Raw genomic sequence first — 21,508 nt, forward strand, 5'->3', positions numbered from 1 at the left:
TAATTTAAATTTCTAATATATTTTTGAATCGTAAAGTGATGTATGTTGAGTACGTTATTTTCTAATATTCATGTTTCAAAAAAAACAGAGCTATGGTCGTTCTAGAACCCCTTAAAGTGACCATAGTGAATTGGGACGAAATCAAAACCCTTTTCCCTTTCGAAGCTTCAAAAGACAGCTCTGGTTGGTTGGAATTGAACGTTCCCGATTTCCCAGTCGACCAATCGCGTGGTAGTCATGTGGTTCGTTTTGGGGCTAATATCTATATCGAGCGCTCGGATTTTAAGAATGTTTATTAATATTTAAAATGCGAAATTTAAAATTTAAAATTTTCAACTTTTTTTGGTTAAACAAATTATTTAGTAGTCGTTTATTCTTTTTATTACCAAAATTATGCAAGCTAGTTATTAATAGGCTTGCTTTTGTGATATTTCTTATAACATTTTAACTATTAAATTTATTATTTTAAACTTTTAAATTAATTTTTTACTTGAGGTGACCAAGAAGGGGCGCTTTTTTTGTAAAGAAATGGGATATTATATATTAGGATTTACATATTATACACATATACTATTAATTTAATATCAATATTGATACTCTTTTTTTATTGAAAATAATTACAAGCCTTCATTGATTTCTAAATTCTGCATTTCACCTACTAGAATATCTTAAATGTATGATTTGTAAAAAGAAATAATTGTTTAAACTCACCGACACCACTTTTACCAAGCACCCATTGTATTAAATCTCAAGGCATCTTATCAAACACCTTTTCTAAATCATTAAACATAAATATAACGGGTTATCTTTAGCTTGGCTTTTTTCCTGCTATTAGCTACCTTAAATATAGCATCGGTTGTCATCTGTCATGAGCTTGAATTGCATCTCATCTATATTTACCACAAACTATTACCTTTTTTCAATCACCGTTTCAAAAAGTTTCATAGTATAGTAATTTTATTGCACGAAAAGAACCGCTATTAATAGGGCAGCCTTTCCCTTAAAAATAGGAATTGTTATGATATTTTCCTAATCCCTCCGCTATGAATGACTGCATTGATGAAATTAGACCACCACTCTACTCTCAGTTGCGGAATATAATACCAGCCGCCATACCATGTTTCATATTTTTTAAAGCCTTCACAATTTCTGCCTTGTCAATAAAACTAGAAGGGTCCTCGTTTAGACCCTTTAGTCATGCCAAGTGGCCCCTACATTTTCTGAGCGACGAAAGCAGAATAACCCCCTGAAACTACCCCCCCCCCCACCATTTGAAAAAAATGGTTAATTATTTTTTCACACCCATAAATTTCAAAAATAATTTCTATTGCATCAATCTTTAATATATAATATAAATTAAATGTAAAAAAAAATATATATGCTAATATTATTTTTTTTAATTGTTTAAATAAATTTTTTCCATTGATAAAATGGTTAAATTATTAAGAAATGGATATTTAATTACTACGAAGTCTTGTTTTAATTAAATTAATTTTACTCATAACCCTTCCGGTACATGAGATATTAGGAATGGTTAATAAATATTTATATATATTGTTAAATTAGGGAAAACAGAAAATTTTTAAAGTAGACGATAAGGTAAAATAAACGAAAGATTTTTTCTAGGGGTGAACCGATACCACTTTTTGGAGGTCAATCCGATATTCCTGATATTAAATTGATATCGGGCGATTAACTATCGGATATCATATATAATTTTGTATTCTGTAAAGATACCAATGGTTTTAATTTTTAATATACTTTTTATTAGTATAACATCTATAATTTAACTATACTATAACGTATGTCATTTAAACATTTTATAATGATCAGTTATAGTTTATATTCAATTCAATTACAATTCTAATAGTATATAATATATTTTTATTGATAAATCACTTATTTATATAATAAGTAATAACATTAATCTATTTACATAATAAGTAATAAACAAATATATTTGAAATAAATTTTCAAATTTATCAGAGGTCAGTCTGCGGAGATGGCGACTATCAATTTCACTAAAAACAGATTCTGAAGAGATTATCGCTATAAAGAGAATGCGCAATATAGCAGAATGTTTATTAATTATTTATTATTATTAAAAAATTAAGCATAAAAATGAATTTCGATTTTATTTATAAAAATAAATGGATTTTAGATAACTTTTTTTAAAAATGGGTGAAATATCGGCCCGATCCGATAAAAAATATCGGTACATCCCTAGTTTTTTCAATCTGAATCATAAGTCTCAGAATTATCATCAAAGAAGAAGCTAAATAATATATTAGCAAAGGTAGTTTAATTAAATAAATTTAATCTTTAGATTCTTTAACCTCTAAAGACACGTGTAATAATTACATTTCCCCTCCATCTTATAAGATAAGTATAAACAATTAATTATCTAATTAAAAAAATACTTTGCTAATCGTCAAATTTTGAGAAATATACTTAAAAGCTACTATTTAAAAACTTTTCTTTATATCGTTAAAATTAAGCCCACCATGTCTTTTTCTAATATGGTCCATCCATTTATCATCTCTTATATTATGACATGCGCAATTATAAATTAAGCATTTGTATTTTTTTTGGTTAATATTTTTGGGCTTTTGAAATTGGAAAAATAATTTTATGACAAGAAATCTCGGATAACATCCTAATTGGCTATACATAGACCAAATTTATTAAAATATAATTAATAACGACACCCCCCCCCCCACACTTATTAATTAATTTAATATTTATTAACGGAATCGCGAGGTGGAGTCCGATATCATAAACCAGAAATCATTTGGTTATGGATGGGTGTAGTAAAACCATAAAAGAATTAAATTTAAAAAAAAATTTTTTAAAGTATCTCCACTCAAATTTTTGGAAGCAATATCTTTGGACCCTTACCGTTGTAGGGGCCACTGGTCATGTCGCAAGTGGTTTTTGTGCAATCGTAATGATATTCTCAAATTTACTTAATTATCCTCAATTGCTTGAGTATTCATAACTATTGTAAAAGGCGGATTTGTATTGTTCATCCTTTTATCTCCATATTGTAATGCCTGATTTAAAATAGTACCTTACTCTGGTTTAGTAAGGGAACGTAATAATGTAGGGTTACATTTATATAGAGAAATGCAACCCACACCTGCAAAAGATCTTATGCTTTTGACACATACATTTTAGTAGTATATAGTCAACTACCTATTAATATGCCAATAACTGTTCATATCTTTTTTAATGAACTTTACTGAGTCATAAGTTCCAATATACATTTGCGACTCTGACGTTCTAGGTTAAATCCTCCGCAAAATTCTACATGACCGTTTTAATTTACCTTTAAAAATGCTAATTCAATAGGTGGAATAGCATTTATGAGGCATACAGGATAAAATATGGATAAAACTCTCTTTAATAACAAGTTTGATTATTACTATTCTTATTCTATCATTAACTTTCTTGACATCAATGGTGGCATTGATCCAAGATTCCAATTCCAGACTGTCCCTTATCATCAAGGTAAGTTTTCATCATGGCTCTGTGTTGAGTCTTTTACTCTTCAACATAATAAATTACACCATTGCTAGAGATAATTATAAGGTTATAGGAAATCCGGTACGAGAATGATCTAGTCCTAATAGCTTGTAACCAAACAGAGCTCTGTCCAGTGTAACTATACCCTGAAAAGGGTCTAAATTAATTTTTCGAAACGAATATAGATAAATAATACCAATAATACAGTATGCTCCTTGTTATATATTTTTGGGGATATTTTAAATTTAATTGAACAATTGCTTTAATTCCCTGTATAAAGGAAGAAATGCATTAATAAAATAATGATAAGATTAAATGTAAAATATGATAATTTAAATTAATTGTTTTTTCCATAAAATGTAATATTTTTATATTAAGGGGAGATTGGGAAATTTCCTATTTTTTGGATCACTTATATAAATATCACAAATATTTTCTCATAAAATAATAAAAATTTTATTTTTAGTATTATTACAATGTAAGATTTAATTAAACCTCACAAGTTAAAAATGATATTACTAGATAAGTAAAATGCTATCAAATAAAACGTTAGGAAACCATTAAAAAAAATTTTAACTTATTTTTCAAATATATAAGAAAATTATAACGTTAAAATACTAAAATATATAAAAAATAATTAGCAAATAAGAGCGTTTTAAAAAATAAATGTAATTTTTAAAAATAGAAGAATAATTATAAATTTTTTATATGGCAGTATCTATGATCTTAATTGTTATGAAAAGGGGAAAAAATGTTACATGTCCCAATATTATTATTGCATGTCTTGCCGCCTATTAAACTTTATGTTTCACACTTAAAATCATTGGCGTACGCAGCGGGGGGGACAGGGGGACAAATCCCCCCCCCCCCCAAAGCCAAAAAATGCAGATGCCGGATATATTTTTCAAAAATATTATTGTATATATTAATTTATATTTGTTAATATTTATTCGTATCTCATATTAAATATATATTATATTACATTTATTATCACATTCATAAGTTATTTTATCAATTAATTTTGATTTCAAGTTTTCCGGCGTAATATTTACTTATTATTTTCAAATTTTTAGTGGCGTAATATTTATCTACCATTTTCAAATTTCTAGTCAAATAATAATTATTTCTGAAACTTCTGGTCCAACAGGGAAAAAGAAATTACAACCTTGTCCAACGAGATAGAGCCTCTTCCATCAAGCACTAACAGCTATTAAGGAGTTAGAATAGCCAATTATTTGCTATTACTGAAATATTACAATGGCCTGAAAGAAATATTTCCTCAGAAGCAATAAAATTATTGGATTCAATTATTCCAAATTTTATTTCTCATTAGAATGTATTATTTAATTATACAACTATTTTAAGTATTACTTTTCAAAAACATGACAATGATTTGATTAAGAAGATGAGAATAGCGGAGAGCATTTTATCAGAACTCAAGGAAATTAGGGCTAATGTTGATGAAGAATTTCATATTTTATATTTTATTGTTGAGTCAAAAGCAGAGCTATACGTGTTTAATATTTGTCTCCCTCGACAGCAAGGCAAGCTCATCGTTAAATTATTAATATAGGATCAGTAGAAGAGTTTATCTTAGATGCAGATACATTTATAACCCAAATAAATGAATTTTTAATATATCATGCAGCACTTACATCTGCAAATATTACTTCCACAAAAGCCTTCAACCTTTTTCAGATGGTGATAGAAAAAAAAAATATTTGTTAGATTTTTATTATGAAGATATTAAAGTATCTTATGATGCCTTACTAGCTGAATAACTATGTTTATAAGATTAACTATAGTTTATATAGTCCCAAAAAATGCTATGGTAGCTCTGCATTATTTCAAAACATTTTAGATTAAATTCCCAATGTATTAAAAGGGTTTATAAACTCTTCCCATTAGTAAACTAATGAGAGAACACTCTCTTTTTTAAGAAGAATAACAGAGGCCTGCAGAAGTACCATTTGCAGGGCACGACCCGGATTTTTTTTAAAGATTTTTTACGCTATTTTTAAAAAAATTTTTAGGCCGCTCGGCTTTTTTTTAAAATTTACAGGCTCGGCCCGGCTTTTTTTAAAATAAAATTTTCAGGCCCGGCCTGGATTTTATAAAATAAAATTATATTTATTTTTTATTTTTATAGCTAATTAACGATTTCAAATATAGGCTGTTTTAAAAAACAGCCCGGCTTGGGTGTTTTTTTAAGAAAATTTAGGTCCGGCCCGGGTGTTTTTTAAAAAAATTTTTGGGCCCGGCCTTGGTATAATTAAAAAAATTAAAATATTGTCCGGCCCAGGAGTCGGGCCTGCAGGTCTCTGAAAAACATACCAAGAGGTACAACATGTGAAAGTAGATTGAAAGGTTTGGATTTTTTGAATATTCATAGGCATTTGACGACAAGCAAGAATGAGATAATTGAAAAATTAGCTCAATTCCAACGAAGATTGGATTTTACATTGTAAATATATAACATACAAAATACAATTATTCCTAAGAAACTTTTTGTGTAAAGGCTCAAAAAATTCAAATTTCTATTTTGGGTCATTTAAGTGATTCTTTACATATAATTTTTTTTATAATTCACATTAATTTAAAATTGTGTATTAGGAATAGTTATTAGTCCTAATAAATTTATGCTTGATATTAAAACAATAATATTTTTCTAAAAAATTTATTATCCCCCCCCCAGACCAAATTCCTGCGTACGCGCCTGCTTAAAATATATTTAGTTTGATAATTTTTACCTTTAATCCTTTTGTAAAAATTATGAATCAATCTTATGGTCCTTTATTTTACTATCGAAGGTTATTAGAATTTAAAATAAAATTAAAAATAAATGTATAATTACAAATTTCTCACCTTTTTATACTTGGTAAAATCAACACAATCACATTTAATGTAGATCTCATAATATAATTACAAATAACAATCTAATGCACAAGAAAGATCAACTCACAATAAGTCTGCTAATTGCACCAATGACTAAATAATGTACTAAATCTAAAAATAAAATGTTACGGGAATGTAAAAAAATATATCATTGTATAATCTACTTTAACAATACTTCGGATTATACACGTATGTTAACCTTTGTATGGAATCTATATCTTATAGGTAGTGTTGGTAGTGATTGAAAAATTACACTATCCAAGCTGTGTTGGAATATTACTATACAGTGTTTTTTGAATATTTTTATTATTAGTTTCATGTTTATATAAAATCTATTAAAAAGGCAATGGAGCTTTTTACTCAACTTCTGCCTCGCATCCTTGATATATGTAATGTAGAGATATTTCCATCCTTAGTCTGATTGCTATTGCGTTTCTTAATTTGTCATCTGTCTAAGATCTTATTGGTTTGCTTGGATATGCCTCTTGAACCAATGAACGGAGGTTTGTTAGCTGCTCAGTTTCCTTGCTCGAAGATAATAGTCAATGGTGCGCGACACGTTAGCTATATCCCATTTCCCTTTGTTACATTTGCTCACCAGCTAAATAACGCTTTGTAATGAATCATTTGTTTTTTGATTAGATTAAAAAATGAGTTTTCGATTACTGATAGAAGATGATTCGAATGAAACGACTGACAAGGGTATAGGAGGGTGTAGACCAAGTCCTAGTAGCTGACAAAATTTTACCCAAATAATATGATTTTTTTTATATATATTAGAGACCTTCATAGGTCGGCCTTGGGCTTAATTATAAATTTTCTAGCGGGCCTGGGCCGGGCTTGGGTTCGTTGGAAATTTTTGCAATAGGGCTTGGGCCTAAATTTTTAAAATCAAATTTAGCTTATTTTAAGGATATTTAATAGGACAAATATAACAAATCATTCTGATTCTATTAGTGTTAGTTATCAAATTTCCTAAACACCTTGGGAGAGTATATATTTTTTAAATCGGAAATTAGTATAATTTTACTTAACTTAACACAACGGCCTGGGCACGAAACAACGAAAATCAGGGAATATTCCCAAAAATGTTCCCAAAGATGGCCAACATTTTCGATATGACATATATTTTCCCAAGTTAGCGTCAAATTCAAAGATTTAAAAACAATTGTTAGACGTAGACAAATAGATATTCAAGTAAACTTTTTATAATATTTGAAAATAAAATTTTAATTAGAAAACATAAAAAGGACATCATTTCATAGACTATAAAGGTTATGAATGTATACACCATAAAATTTGAAAATATAAATCAAAATTTTGTTTATATCATTTATTAATATTATATATATATATTATTACTAAATATAATATTATATTTCTATTAGTATTACTTCTAAGTTAAGTATACATAAAATAATTTTATGGGCTTGGGCCGGGCTTGGGAAATTTTTTAAATATTATAGCGGGCTTGGGAATTTTTTTAAATATTAAAAACGGGCCGGGCTAGGCCTGGGCTTAAAATTTTTTTACGATGAGCCTGGACCGGGCTTGGTCCTAAAATCTAGGCCCATGAAGGTCTCTAATATATATAAAGAAGTCACTTCTTATCCTTTAAATATAAAATAAATTGTATCACTTAAATATTAAAAACAATATTTCTGACTTTGGATAGAAAATTGCCCTAGTTATTCATTATATAATTACCATTCAATATTTTGTTAAAAAATGATCTCTTATATTGATAAAGATTAAAATTGTTTTTAAAAAATTTATTATAATGGAAATATTTCTTTATGTAGATATAATTTTTTCTATCCCTACCTAAACAAAAAAGCCAACGAGGGCACTTATTTAAACCTGTATAAAATAGATTAATTGTTTTATTTTTTTACTCCATATTTTAAACAGGATGCCGACAAATCGTTTAGAAGATTGACACTAAAACAAAGTGTTGGCCTTAGGTACGCTAACATTGTTATCGACGTTTTGGAAATCATCAAGGTATTCATACACATTAATAGATGATAATTTTTAAAATGTAGGGCATTGGGAAAGGAGGGAAAAATCGATATTTTTTCAGCGAATAAGTTGGTATTAAATGATTAAACATATTACTTATAAATTCATTATTTCTATTGATTGTTAAACATTAACATGGATATTATTTAACAATAGTGTAATTGGGATCGGATGGGACAGATTGACGGACAAGTTTTTTTCCATGGACCTAGGTCCCAATCTGTCTTAAAATTTTTTCCGGTAATAATAGGACTGGTAATGGACCTGTTGTTATTTTTCGATAGACCATGATTTTGTCCTGTGTAATTATCGGCCTGAACTAAAGTTCCCACAGTGATCTTCACTATTTAGTAATATTATCCTACGCGGAGAGCGCATTCATTATTTCATTGACATATATTTTAATTTGCATTCATTTCAATTTGCATCAAACAATAACTTAGGGTTATGTCCAAAAAATTCGAAAAGTTTTAAAATTTTAATGAAATCGTTATGATAAATTTTTAAAATATTTTGGACATGTTTTATTTAAAAAAGTTTATTTCTTCTTTTTCGATAAAGTTTCGAAAGTTTGTAAATTCATTTTTTGGATTAGATCAATTTAGATTATATATTTTTTTAGGATGTTATTCGTTATTCTGGTTCAGCATTTTAGTCTGACCAAATTTTAAATTAATCACCAATTTAGGAACATCAACTTTAACTCTTTTGTTATTATTTATAAAGAAAAAGGGAAATGGTTTGTCTCGCCATATATTTTTCTTTTTTAAAATGGAAATAAAGATTTTTTAAATTTGTTTTTGCTAAATTTATAAGCTTTTAAAATTTGCAAATTTTATGAATTTTTTCTAACATGCTTTAAAAATAATTAGTCTAGATAATTTTAATTCAAAAAAGCAAATAACTTATATCCTGAACTATAATCTTTAAAATATTAGCCTTAGAGGTATTCATTTCTAAGTTTATAAAATAAAATATTTATATTGACCTTCAAGAAATAACGACAGGATGAGTAAGTAATTATTACTTTTGATAAGTAATTATTACTTTTGATAAGTATTTTTAACTTTATTAGATATTTTATTTTCTTCAGCTGATCAAAGCCAACTAACATTTTTTATTCGTTAGTCGGCGTAAAGGCGCACAAATAGAATGTAAATTTTGTATATACGACGCATGGTAATTCACCATTCCAAGGAAGAACGTAATTCTCACATTTGACAGTGTTTTACTATTTTTTTATGGCAACCCTCTCATCTTCTGTCGGAATAACATGACCCAAATAAGTAACTTACTTTTCCAAAACTTTAATTTTATCTGTCATCGTTGGCCCAGCCTTATCAAATTTTCTTAATACTTCTAAATTAACTACATGATCAAAATTATCCTCGCAACAATACATCGTCTAAAAAACATTGATCATAGGTTCCTTTAACAGGTTTTGCATAAAGCATTGAAATATTATCGATGCGCCAGTCAACCTAAAAGGGATTACTAGGTATCGGTGATGATCGACATGAGTCGAATTTACTAAAAGGTCCCTACATTCTGGACTAACTCCGAATATTGTAAAAATGCGTCTCGTAAATCATACTTTCTTTTAAAACCTTATTGGCGACAGGTTAAAGAGACGGTGGAAATTAAATTATGCCAAACGAAGACTTGAAAATAGCTCTAAGAAAAGTGAAGAAGCGCAAACATCTAGACAAAGTTCAATCAAAGAATGGATTTCCAATAAAAAAATTTCGCCTGTCGGAATTATGTAAATTGAAGATAGTTGAGCCGATTTTTTAAAAACGGCTAAATCAATATTTCATCCAGAATAATATTACGCAAGCCTGAATATTTTGCTTGTAGAAGGAACAAAGGTTTGGACAACACTAATTGGAGATTAATATCTAGAACTATGTTTATAATTTGGAACTTATTTTTAAAGTAAAAAAAATATCTTTTACCCTAAATTAAAGAAGTATTTGATATTGGCGTATATTGGTACTGAAAATTTAATTATTATTTAGAACTATCACTACCCGAATAATTTGGATCGATTACATTACATAACGTTACTAGTTTGGAAAAAATTTTTAAGGATATAGGCAGTATTTTTCAACATAGGAATAATTTTTATATGCTGAAACAGGTGGAGAAACTATTATTGATTTTTCGATTAAATTAAAAAGTATTTATTCACTTTGTAATTTTAAAACGCCAGTTGACAAACTTTTAAGAGATATTTTTATTTTAGCAGTAGGGTTGCCTAAGTTAGATAAAGAGCTTTGGTCAAAATATTCAGAGATAAAATTAGTTTGAAGATATCATTCATTTATCGATTGCTCAGAAACCCAGATAGTGTATAAAATAAAACATAACCCGTCACAATATTCCAAAAACACTTATTTTAAGAATAATTATAATAATGATAATAAATTCAATAATAGATTTAGTAACATATTCAATAATAATTATATTCCAAATAAATATAAACCTAGTTATAAATGAAATTTTATACAAAAAAACGTCATCTTTTTTCGTTTCGGCAAGGCTAATCATATCGCAAAAGATTGCAGAATGCATGCTATACAGATGATTCTGCAGTGCACACCTCACCTTATAGCTGTGAATATAAATGGATTGCTGTTAACAATGGAATTCAACACAGCTGCTTGCAATGTGATAGATGAAATTGGACTCATATTGACAAACTATTACTTTCGCCTGCTTATAAACTTGTTGGTTATAATAATACCAAAATAGAAATTTTGGGTAAATGTATCATAAGTCGAGGTATAAAATATTCTAAATTTTTACCAACTTGGTAGTAAATCGTTTTCTTTCGCCAAATATATGTTGTTGATTATTAAACCAAAATTTCCGCATATTCGCACGGCACTGGTTCCTTAAGATATTTAAGACGTAGCCCGAGATTAGAGTTGTGCGATCCACTTTTTTGATACCGCCTTCGTCTAGGAGCCTGTCCAACTCAGTTTCTACGGTTCTATGCAGCGGTAATGGAACTTCTTGCTTCGACTTATATGGTACATTTACCCAAATCTTATTTTTTAATATGGTTATAACCTACAAGTTTATACGCATGCGAAAGTAATGGTTTTACAATACTAGCTCAGGCAACTTCGTCTATACCACTGCAGGCAGCGCCAGTGTCGAATTCCATTTTTAACAGTATACTATTTATTTTCACATATTAGGTAGGTTGTTAAAAACGAAAGGCGAGATGTTCGCGTCATAATCATCTTTATAGCATGTGTTCTGCAATCTTTTAAGATATGATTAGCCTTGTCGCAACAGTTTGGGTTATAACTAGGCTTATATTTATTTGGAATATAATTTTTATTCTTGGATTTGTTACCATTAAACTATTATTACAATTCAATTTTTTACCATTTTATAACTATTATTCTTAAAATAAGTGTTTATGGAATATTGCCTCGGCTTTTATTTTATTATCTTGTTCACTTCCACCTGGGTTTCTTTTCCCGCGGAAGAAAGAGCGATTGCTAGACGGACGGCATCTCAAACGAAATATTACCCTTTGAATATTTTGACTGAAGCTATCTATAAAAATGTCTTTTAAAAGTTCGTCAACCAGCGTTTTAAAATTACAAAGTGAACAATTTCTTTTTAATTTAATCGAAAAATCAATCGTTTTCTCCAAACTATTAAGTAAAGTTATGTAATCGATGTCTAGATTATCGTTTAAAAATGAGTTACAAATAATAAACATGGTCCTGAATTTTAACCTTCAATTTACAGAATTCTGGCATATTAAATTTTTTATTGGTAATCCATCATCTTTAATCGTACTTTGGCTATATGTTACTTCTTTGCTTCTCTTTAGAGCTATCTTTAAGTCTTCATTAGGCATAATTCAATTCACTTTGTCTCTTCAATCTGTGGCCGATGAATGGTTTTAAGAGAAACGATTATTTTTTCTAAATATAAAGTAAATGATCAAAAGATACATTAACATTAATACAATTCAAATAATCGATTACCAAAGATGAGTGGCAGTGGCAGTGTCTATTCTTTATCGATTTATGTGTTGTAGCCAGTTGGAGAATATATATAGTTTTTCTTGTTAGAATATATAATGTATAATCGATTAATTGTTTGTATATGATATTTAATTTAATCTTGATTTCCATAATATAAATTTTCCTTGTATATCCTAAATTGTTGCAAATTTCGACCAATAATATTTAAAAATAGTCTAAATTTCGCTAAATTATCATTTTATCAAAATTGTTGTCCAGATGTAAATATCGTTTTATTTCTTAAAAACTATTCCTAGACATTTTTTTGTAGATAAAATATGAACCTGCATCTTTATCTTGAGATCAAAATAAATTTTCTTGGGGAATAATATGATATCATCTATATATAGAATAATATCTATAAAAAGGTCCAAATCAAAAAAATATATATTTCTTTTTTATATTTTCATGGACCATCCTTCTTTTACCCCACAATTGAAGAAGAGAAATGGCTACCCATTAATCATATATCGATAGTAGATCTTATAACAGCGACAGACGTAATTTTTGTTTTCTTTGTATGTAAAATTTTAAATATAGCTACCAAATATTAAATATTTTCATATAGGTTGTTTACTTACATATCGCCCAGGATATCATATTGGTTGACTTTGATTTTTTTTATTTTAATACCATAAAATACATATTTTTATTAAATATATTAATATAATGATTTTTAATAACGTCATCTATATTTTTTTTATTTATAAAAATCAGAGACCTGCAAAGGTACCATTTGCACGGCCCGCCCCGGATTTTTTTTTCAAAAATTTTTTACGGCCCGGGTTTAAAAACTTTAGGCCCGGCCCGGCTCGGAATTTTTTAAAATTGTATTCGACCTGGTATATACAAAAAATTCACCTATTAGGTATTTTATCATATTTTTGGGGGAGTATTATCATTTAATAAGCAAGCATATTCGCTAATGTTGTTAAACGGCTCGTTTTGAGCCAATTTTTAAAAACGGCTAACTTAATATTTTCGTCAGAAAAATATTGACTAAGCCTCGAAATTTCGATACTATGTGTTTAGACCTTTGCTCCTTCTATGAGGGCCATTCCACGTCAAATCGATCACGATTCGGCCGACCCCTTTTAAAATTGTTAAAAATTTCTGAAATTATTTAGACAGGTAAAAGAGTGAGAAAGCCGTTTATTTTCGCTCGCTAGCACACCTGGTTCTCGAGATATAAGGGCTCAAAGGTACAAAAAAGAGCCACTTTGGAATCTGTAAAATATTTAAAATGCTTATATCTCAAAAACTATTTATAGTAAAAAATATTATAATATATCATTTTGTAGATAAAAAAATTCTCAAATGGGCTAACAAAGAATAATAAATATTGGCGCCATTATAGGCTTTTAACATCCGGTTTGCCTAAATTGCTTTTGTATTTTTAAGCAAAATAGTGAGTTTGTTTTCGAATTTTTTTTATTGTTTTTTATTTAGCACCTTTGCTAAATATATATACAATATCAAAACCTTGGCGACGCTATCGACTCCAAAAATTGACAAAAAAATAGATGGCGCTTTATGAAATACGGATTATGGTTAAAATTTTGCTGCTAACTTATCAAAAACCAGATATTTTCACTTTTTATATTAAAAAACTTTGATTTTCTATTAAATATACTAATTAACTGAGGAGCAGAATGGACATATGCCCATTAGACACTTAATAATGTTACAAATTTCCAATAATAAATATCTTTCATATAATTTTTTTAATTTTTAAGGTATCTACAATTTCATCGAATTTTTCATCATTTGATGAAGAAAGATAATGGTATAATTTCAGTCGTTGAAACTTTTTTTACTCTAGATATTTTTTTCTTCGAATATTTCTTTTCACATAATCGTTTTCTTTTAGTGAGAGATTCCCCATTTGATTATAGGGATATATTAATGTTATCAATAGCCTCTTGATTAATTATATGAAGGGGAGAATCAATATCTACATTGTCATTTGAAGTATAAGGAATGTTTGATAATTTTTGTCGCCATGAAGAGTATATTAACATATATAAATTGAAGGTAAATTTTTTTGGGTCATCCAGGGTAGAATCTTTCTTAGATTCTCGCGATAATAAGCATGCATCTCTAGATTAAATGGGTTGCAACATTTTAATATTTGGTACGTCCATCTGTGATGATAATAAGCCTCTCTGTAGATTAAATGGGTTGCAACATTTTAATATTTGGTACGTCCATCTATGATATAGAATAAAATTTTAATTGATCTACACCTAGAATACATGTTTTTGCACTCTCCAAATCCAGATTGTTATTGGTAGACAGACGATAAAATTAATCTAAACAGACAGGTTAAAATTATTCCTCAGAAAGAGAGATCGTTTTAAACAATTTATTTTGTAAAATATAATAGAATATATGCCTAATATTTTTACTGCAGCTGTTATATATTATCGAGCTAATAAGTCATTCGCTCGCTATAGTAGCAAAGTAGAGATCTAAAAAATGTAAAACATTTTAATGATAGTAGGAGGGGGGGGGGCAGAACTGGAAAATTTTATAACAATTCTTATAAACATATTCTTAAGAATAATATTTTCAACCATTAGCGCCATCTACTTTTTTCTTCAATTTTTGGTAAAAATGTATATTATGGAAAAGTCGATAGCATCGCCAAGGTTTTGACATCGTATATATATTTATAAAAGGTGTCTAAATAAAAAGCAAAAAAAAAATTCGAAAACAAACTCACTATTTTGCTTAAAAATACAGGTAAAACAATTTAGGTAAACCGGATGTTAAAAGCCTATAATGGCGCCAATATTTATTATTCTTTGTTAGCCCATTAGAGAATTTTTCTTTACCTTCAAAATGATATATTATAATTTTTTTTACTATAAATAGTTTTTGAGATATAAGCATTTTAAAAATTTTACAGATTCCAAAGTGGCTCTTTTTTGTACCTTTGAGCCCCTATATATCAAGAACCAGGTGTGCTAGAAAGCTAAAATAAACGGCTTTCTCATTTTTTTACCTATATAAATAATTCCAGAAATTTTCAATTTTAAAAGGGGTCGGCCGAAAAAGTGCCTTTTTTGATCGATTTGACATGGAATGGCTCATGAGCAAAATTTTCAGGCTTGACAATATTTTTCTGGATAAAACACTGAGTTAGCCGTTTAAAATCGGCTCAAAATTAGCCGTTTAACAACACTATAACATATTTTATTTATTTTTTATTCTAAACAGATATTTAGTATATTACAAATTGATACTATAAAAATTTTGTGTAAATAATATTTTGAGAACCAATTGTATTTATACAAAAAATAAAACTGATATTTTAATAAATAAATAATATAACATATATTATATAATAATGTATTTATTACCTATTATCCTTTGCATATTTATTCCATGGCAGGAAAACTATAATTATATTATGTAATAGATACTATGAATGTTAGCTGGTGTTAATTTTCACCCAATATTATATTAATCATAACTATATATAATCATTATAACCATATCTAATTGACGAATATAATAATTCAATGTTGTATAAATTTTTTAAAAAAATTTTAAGGCCCAGCCCGCCTAGGTATTTAAAAAAAAAAATTTCAGGCCCGGCGCGAGTATATTTTAAAAATCTGGGCCGGGCCTGCAGGTCTCTGAAAAAAATAATAAGAATTTAAATGAAATTCGCTATCGATTTTTTATGATTAAGCATAAATATATAGGTAATAAACTTTCCAAGCAAATATCAACAACAAAAAATGTGTATGATTAAATACTGCACTGTTAAAAAGCAATTAATCATAATCAATCAAAAAAAATTATATTCTTTTTAAAAAAATTTCAGAAACATTTTTTTTAATATACATAAATGAATTTTTTATTAAATAAAATATTGAGATTCAATATCAAATAATTTATAATTCTATTTTTATTTAATATTAGTGATTTTCAGGCCCGACCCGAAATTTTTTTTAAAAAGTTTTGCCAGCTAGGCCCGAACCCGATTTTTTTTTAAAAAATTTACCAGCCCGGCCCAAATTTATTTAAACATAGAAATTAATTTTTATAGTTACACAAAATAAAAGACATATGTTATATGTCGTTTAGTTACAAATAAAATCAAATATTTTTATTTTACATAAAAAATTCAATATAAAATTGATAAATTTAGATATATTTAAAAAAAATTCCAAGGTCCCACCCGATCCGGTCCGAATTTTATTAAAAAATATTAGGCAAGGCCCAAACCCGATTATTATTAATAAAATTAGGCCCGAGCCCGGTCTGAAGCCTGTTCGGATATGGCCAAGCACGGGCCGGGCCTGACTTTTCAGATCTCTACTTAATATTAATGGAAAAAAAATATGTAGTTACTAGCTTTTAAAACTCAAATTTTAGCTTTAGATTTCAAAATTTAACAAATATATATCCATAAGAGGGCTTTAAAGGCATATATATATGAAAATATGATCTTAGGACTGGTTAGCGCTTTTTTTATTGGGTGTGATTACATGTGGAAAACCTAAAAATTAAAAAAAAATGATAGGTTTCTTTGATATTTAATTTGTGAGTAGGTTTAGAATCCTAAAATAATAGAAAACTTGTAAGGCACATATTGCTGGTGTTATTGATCAAAATTTCTTAATTTTTGTTTTATTTGCGTATATTTACCTGTTAAGCATTATTCCAAAAATTATTTTAAAAATATTTGACCGAAAACTTTACACGTATTTTTATATATATTAAACAAAGATGGACAATTTTCAATAATTTGGCCAATCGAATATTTAGTAAGTGGTTAGTTTTAAACTCGGCATTCAGTCAAATTATATTTTCAATAATTTTTGGAATATTACCACATAAATGTACACGTATAAATCAAAAATTAAGAATTTTCCATGGATAATGCCAGCAATGCTGTATTTAGTCATAGGGTCGCAAATCGGTTATCGGTCAAATCACAATATTTTTTGGGATAATGTTTTACACGTATTTATAGGTATATAAAACAAAGATATTTTTCATTGATTACTAGCAAATTTGCTCAATCGAATATTTAGTAAGTGATCGGTTATGAGTTCAGCATTCGGTCAAATCATAATATTTTCAAAATAATTTTTGGAATAATGCTTAATACCTAAATATACGCTTTTAAAACAAAAATGAAGAAATTTTGAAATTATGTCAGCAATATGTGCCTTACAAGTTATCTATTATTTTACGATTCCAAACCTACTCATAAAAATATTAAAGAAACCTATCATTTTTAATTTTTAGGTTTTCCACATGTATTTATACCCAAATATAGAAAAAGCGCTAACCAATAATCATTCTGGTTTACTAAAATCATATTTTCATATTTATACATTTAACGCCCTTTTATGGATATATATTTGTTATCAAAATATATATAAATAAAATTTAAGTTATAAGATTGTAAATATTTTTTTTTCATTAATATTAAGTAAAAATAGAATTACAAATTATATGATATTTAATCTCAATTTTTTATTTAATATATAGTCATATCGCCCAAAAAATTAACTTCTCAAACAATATTTTATTATTTTTACTCTTGGATTTTTTTAAAAAATACTAAATATAAAATTTTAAGAACTTTAAAATGTTATGTAATTTGTAACTATTTTAAGAAACAAGATTTAATGAAATCACGCATTGCGCGATTTTCGACTTTGAAGCAGTATATCTTAAAATTTTTATTTTATTAAAATTTACAGAGTTGTTAAAGGATCTAGATATAAAAATGTGATATCTGTATCTAGATAGATTTTTGATTAAAATATCTGTATCTAGATATTATTTTAGACGATATATCTGTATCTAGATCCATTTAAAAAGTATCTTTTAACAACTCTGAAAATTTACATCATAAATAATTAATATGCCAAGTTTCATTCAATTTTGAGAAGGTAGTTCTAAACACTTTGTAATAGAATGACACTATATTTATTATTTTCTGACCATATATCTCAACTTCTCCCGCAAGTTCTTTAATTATTATAATATATTTTATTTTGAATTAAAATTTTTTATAAGAATGAATAATCTAATACCAATGTTCATGTTCCAAAAATCAAACATTGGTGTCTCTCTTTTCAAGGGATCTAAACCGAAACGAATATCGGTTCGGGTTCAGGTTCGGATAAAAATAGCGGTTCGAGGTTCAGGTTCGGTTCGTAAAAAATTAATATATCGGTTCGGTTCGAACCTCTAAAAACCGGTTTGAACACTTTTGTATTCAAACCTACATTCGAATTATGTATAGGGAAATTATTTTTTCATTAATTTAAAAAACGCATATATAAAACCTTCATTTTTATTAATTGCACATTATAAAATAACTAGTTGATAACCCGTCAAAAATGACGGGGATGAGAATTTTATTCGTTTTTTTACGATAATTCTTTTTACCCCTCCCCCTCCTCCTTCAGGCCAATTCCAACCCATTAAGACTAAGAGAGAGGAATTGTCTTTTTTATTCAATGATTGATGAATAATATATTTTACCTTTATTTGATGATGGATGAATCAGACATTTTCCTTTTTATGAGATGTGATTTCGAAATTTATTATTTAAATTACAAAAATGAAACAATATCTCTTATTAGCACCCTAAATACTAACAATATTTACCAGAGCTCCTGTTAGTCAGAATTACTGTTCACTCCCCACCGCGTGAAGGTAGGAGATGGATTTTAGGGGAGCAAAGAAATGAAAAAAAGAATGAAAATAAGAAGGAAGAAATAGAAAAAAAGAGACAAAGATATGAATTATAAGAAAATATAATAAATATTTATACTTCAAGAGTTGATGATTATCGGGTTACAACACATATGCATTTGTAGCCATATAAAAAATATAATATAATAAATTTTATAATATAGAAAATTTTACCTAAAAAAGGAGATTTCAATCTCTTTTCTTTGCTCAAGGTGGTTTCGTTTTTGAAGATGATGTTGTGATTTCCTTGCTCGTTTGTCGTAAATAACCTGAAATAAAACGTGTAAATTGAAATTATAAAATAGAATTTACTGTTGTTGGTAGTGATGGTGAAGAAGTTCTCTTTTCTTTGCTCAAGGTGGTTTCGTTTTTGAAGATGATGTTGTGATTTCCTTGCTCGTAGTTTGCCGTAAATAACCTGAAATAAAACGTGTAAATTGAAATAGAATATACTGTTGTTGGTGAGGAAGATGGTTTAGCGATGGTGAAGAAGTTCTCTTTTCTTTGCTCAAGTTGGTTTCGTTTTTGAAGATGATGTTGTAATTTCCTTGCTCGTAGTTTGCCATAAATAACCTGAAAAAAAACGTGTAAATTGAAATTATAAAATAGAATTTACTGTTGTTGGTAGTGATGGTGAAGAAGTTCTCTTTTCTTTGCTCAAGGTGGTTTCGTTTTTGAAGATGATGTTGTGATTTCCTTGTTCGTAGTTTGCCGTAAATAACCTGAAATAAAACGTGTAAATTGAAATTATAAAATAGAATATACTGTTGTTGGTGAGGAAGATGGTTTAGCGATGGTGAAGAAGTTCTCTTTTCTTTGCTCAAGGTGGTTTCGTTTTTGAAGATGATGTTGTGATTTCCTTGCTCGTAGTTTGCCGTAAATAACCTGAAATAAAACGTGTAAATTGAAATTAAATAGAATATACTGTTGTTGGTGAGGAAGATGGTTTAGCGATGGTGAAGAAGTTCTCTTTTCTTTGCTCAAGTTGGTTTCGTTTTTGAAGATGATGTTGTAATTTCCTTGCTCGTAGTTTGCCGTAAATAACCTGAAAAAAAACGTGTAAATTGAAATTATAAAATAGAATTTACTGTTGTTGGTAGCGATGGTGAAGAAGTTCTCTTTTCTTTGCTCAAGGTGGTTTCGTTTTTGAAGATGATGTTGTGATTTCCTTGTTCGTAGTTTGCCGTAAATAACCTGAAATAAAACGTGTAAATTGAAATTATAAAATAGAATATACTGTTGTTGGTGAGGAAGATGGTTTAGCGATGGTGAAGAAGTTCTCTTTTCTTTGCTCAGGTGGTTTCGTTTTTGAAGATGATGTTATAAATTAAAATTTTTAACTTCGTTTGTTTTTATTGATTTGGGTAGATTAAGATTCTGTTGAATGAATGGTACATTTTGGTAATATGATTCGTGGAATTTAATTTAAAAAAATTAATTTATTAAGATAAATTAAAATTTTTAACTTGGTTTATTTTGATTGATTTTGGTAGATTAAGATTATGCTGAATGGTACATTTCGGTAATATATATCGTGGAATCTAATTTTAAAAAATTTATTTGATAACATAAATTAAATTTTTTAACTTCTGTTTTTATTGATTTGGGTAGATTAAGAGTCCGTTGAATGGCACATTTCGGCAATATGATTGGAATCTAATTTAAATAAATTTATTTATTGTCATAAATTAAAATTTTTAACTTGATTTGTTTTTATTGATATATGATCACTGAAAAAATTATACTTAGATATTGCACCAAAGGTATCTTATGTAGGAATCTAAAAAAAATAATAAAATAGATTTTAATGGCCCACAGTAATGTTCAACTTGTTCTTGATTTTCAGTATCTTCAAGATGATTGGATGTTGAAGCAAATTGTTTATTTCCAGTATCTTCAAGATGGTTGGATGTTGTAGGAATAAGACTTTGCTCGTTCCTTTTCTTGATACGACAAAGTGCCTGTTCTTTCTAGCTTTCTCCTTATGTTGATTTATTATTAAAATTTAAAAATATAAGAATTACTCAATTTTATAAAAATAAGTTTAGTTTAAAATATTTATTATTGTGGACATAAAATAAAATTACTAAATATATACTTCATAAACATATTTATAAAAAATAATGAAAAATATTAGAATAGCCCCTCACCTAATAAATATATATTTCGGAATCACATCTTATAAGGTAGGAAAAATCTGATCAGCTAACATACAATACAAATTTAAAAAAATATAAAATTTACTCTTGTTGAAGCAATAATGCCTTCTTTAGATTTTGGTA

The 21,508-nt window shown here is 27.8% G+C and overlaps 1 protein-coding gene across 1 annotated transcript in view; it reads left to right on the top strand.

The window, feature by feature from the left end:
- The window catches only part of LOC135923004 (probable glutamine--tRNA ligase), an 84,632-nt gene that overhangs the window by 59,301 nt on the left and 3,823 nt on the right, over nt 1–21,508 (top strand). The window contains exons 14-15 of the mRNA XM_065457589.1: nt 89–290; nt 8,332–8,424. Of these exons, the coding sequence (XP_065313661.1) occupies nt 89–290; nt 8,332–8,424 (295 nt within the window). The remainder of the gene's footprint in view (nt 1–88; nt 291–8,331; nt 8,425–21,508) is intronic.

The sequence above is a fragment of the Gordionus sp. m RMFG-2023 genome, chromosome 1, assembly GCF_954871325.1.
Source record: "Gordionus sp. m RMFG-2023 chromosome 1, tfGorSpeb1-WG-v2, whole genome shotgun sequence".
NCBI classification, from domain to species: domain Eukaryota; kingdom Metazoa; phylum Nematomorpha; class Gordioida; order Chordodea; family Parachordodidae; genus Gordionus; species Gordionus sp. m RMFG-2023.